At 29.7% G+C, this 1,910-nt stretch overlaps 1 protein-coding gene across 2 annotated transcripts in view; it reads right to left on the minus strand.

Moving 5' to 3' along the window:
- LOC107621774 (PI-PLC X domain-containing protein At5g67130-like) overlaps positions 84 to 1,910 on the minus strand; it is a 7,693-nt gene continuing 5,866 nt past the window's right edge. For both annotated transcript variants that reach the window (XM_016323778.2, XM_016323777.2), the window contains 3 exons: positions 1,444 to 1,667; positions 787 to 873; positions 84 to 448 (listed from right to left, as the gene is read on the minus strand). In XM_016323778.2, coding sequence (XP_016179264.1) covers positions 260 to 448; positions 787 to 873; positions 1,444 to 1,667 — 500 coding nt within the window. In that variant the 3' untranslated portion in view covers positions 84 to 259. The remainder of the gene's footprint in view (positions 449 to 786; positions 874 to 1,443; positions 1,668 to 1,910) is intronic.

The following is a 1,910-nucleotide window of genomic DNA, read 5'->3' on the forward strand; positions in this document are numbered from 1 at the left end:
GACTAATATCTTCAAACCCATTTAGTTATGATCCAGAAAATGGAAGAATAGACATTTAAAGTTGTAAAATTTGCATGACCATGTCAGGTGTAAATTTTCATCATTGATAATTCGATATAATGGTAAAATTTGACACTTAACATGGATGGATTTTCCAATTGAAAGCATCTATTTCCTAAAAATGGTTTCTCCTAATTAAATTACCTTTTCTCTACTACTTTAATTTTTTTTTTCTGAATTATTAAAGAGGGATTAATGTTCACAATGAGAAAAGGAAGGAAACAAGAAGAGTAGTCATGGCAAACAACCACAACAAAGCAATTGGCTTGCAATTATTACAGGCAGAGCTCGTGTGAGGAGGTGGTGGTGGTGGTTCTACCCCCACGGCTGCACGGGGAGGAGCTACATCAGCCTCAGGTAACTCGCACACTCCAAATGTCATGTTTGGCTGCAAAATACAATGTCAATATTTATTATTTATATGCAACTTTGGAAATGAATAGAAGAAATGAAAATTAAACTATAACAGCCGTGTACTACACATAATAAATTAATAATAATAAGGGAAGTGTTAGGTAAACAATGACCATCTTGAACAACATAAACAACTACCAATTAAATAAAAACACACTACACCTCTAAATTACCTATATAAATCTTAATATTAAAATAACTATCCGTACACCTAGTGAAATGAACATCCGATATATCTATTGTTCACATTGTTTAATATTTTTATTTTCCTAATAATAATAATAATAATAACTTTAGCATATATATTTATACCTTGCAGGTGGCTATGTTTCCACAACCACATACTAGATTTCCATTAGCAACATCTACTACTTGTGGAGCTCCTCCTCCATCACTTCTCTGAAAACATCAATCAAAGTATATATACAAGCTAATTATTTTATTTATCAAAATAATAAACCTCAAATTTATTATAACATGTAAGGGTTTAATGTAAGGAGTTTGAAATAGCCCAATCAAAATGATAGATTCATCAAAGGGATAAAATAATCATAAGACTCATTATGTAAAATGTGAATTGAATTCTCTATTTTAAGAAAAATCCTTCAATTTTCTCCTGTTCTTTTTCAAAAGCATAATTATTACATTGATGATATTCTCTATATTGTCGTTGTCAATTCAGATTTCAAGAATTACATTTTTTAATTTCATTTGGTAAAGTTATTTAGGATAGTCTAAAATCAAAGGAGATTTGATTTAAGTGAGAAATTATAAAATGGGTTAATTAATTACTCTATCCATTTCAAAATACTATCACTTTTGTCTTTTGTCTAGATACATTAATTTTTCAATAAAAACGATAATTATTTTGAAATAGAAGTAATAATTACAAAACAGGATCAATATAAGACTAAAACATCTCACTATAGACATTCCACTAATTTTGAGTGACTTATAAAATTGCAATACCTTGTAGAAATCAACAGCAATAAAATTAGGCCATCGTTTCCCGGATGCTTCATAGCAAGTGTTGATCATGTTTAGCAAAGGAGCAGAATTGTCCTTGCAGGATTTGGTAACATCCGGAAGGTCACGGAAGAAGTTCACTAGTACTAGCGATCTTGATGTCGTGTTCATCGCCGGCGATTCTGCGCGATTCGGGCACATACCAGCCTTCATTCCACCATCTCCATCTGCAAATTCCAGTATCAATATTTAGTGTTACATATCCATTGGAACTCTGTTATTCCAAGATAAACATGGAATTTGATAAATGATATTTACATCATTTTTTTTATATATCTTTCTTTTAAGAAGTATATACAAAACCATAAATTTTAGTATGACTATGTTATAGAGATTATGCTAATTATATAAGTGTTGTTAAAATTAAAATCATATTTTTTTTATATTTTGATAATATTTTTAAATAATAC

This window comes from Arachis ipaensis, chromosome B10 (assembly GCF_000816755.2).
Source record: "Arachis ipaensis cultivar K30076 chromosome B10, Araip1.1, whole genome shotgun sequence".
Lineage (NCBI taxonomy): Eukaryota > Viridiplantae > Streptophyta > Magnoliopsida > Fabales > Fabaceae > Arachis > Arachis ipaensis.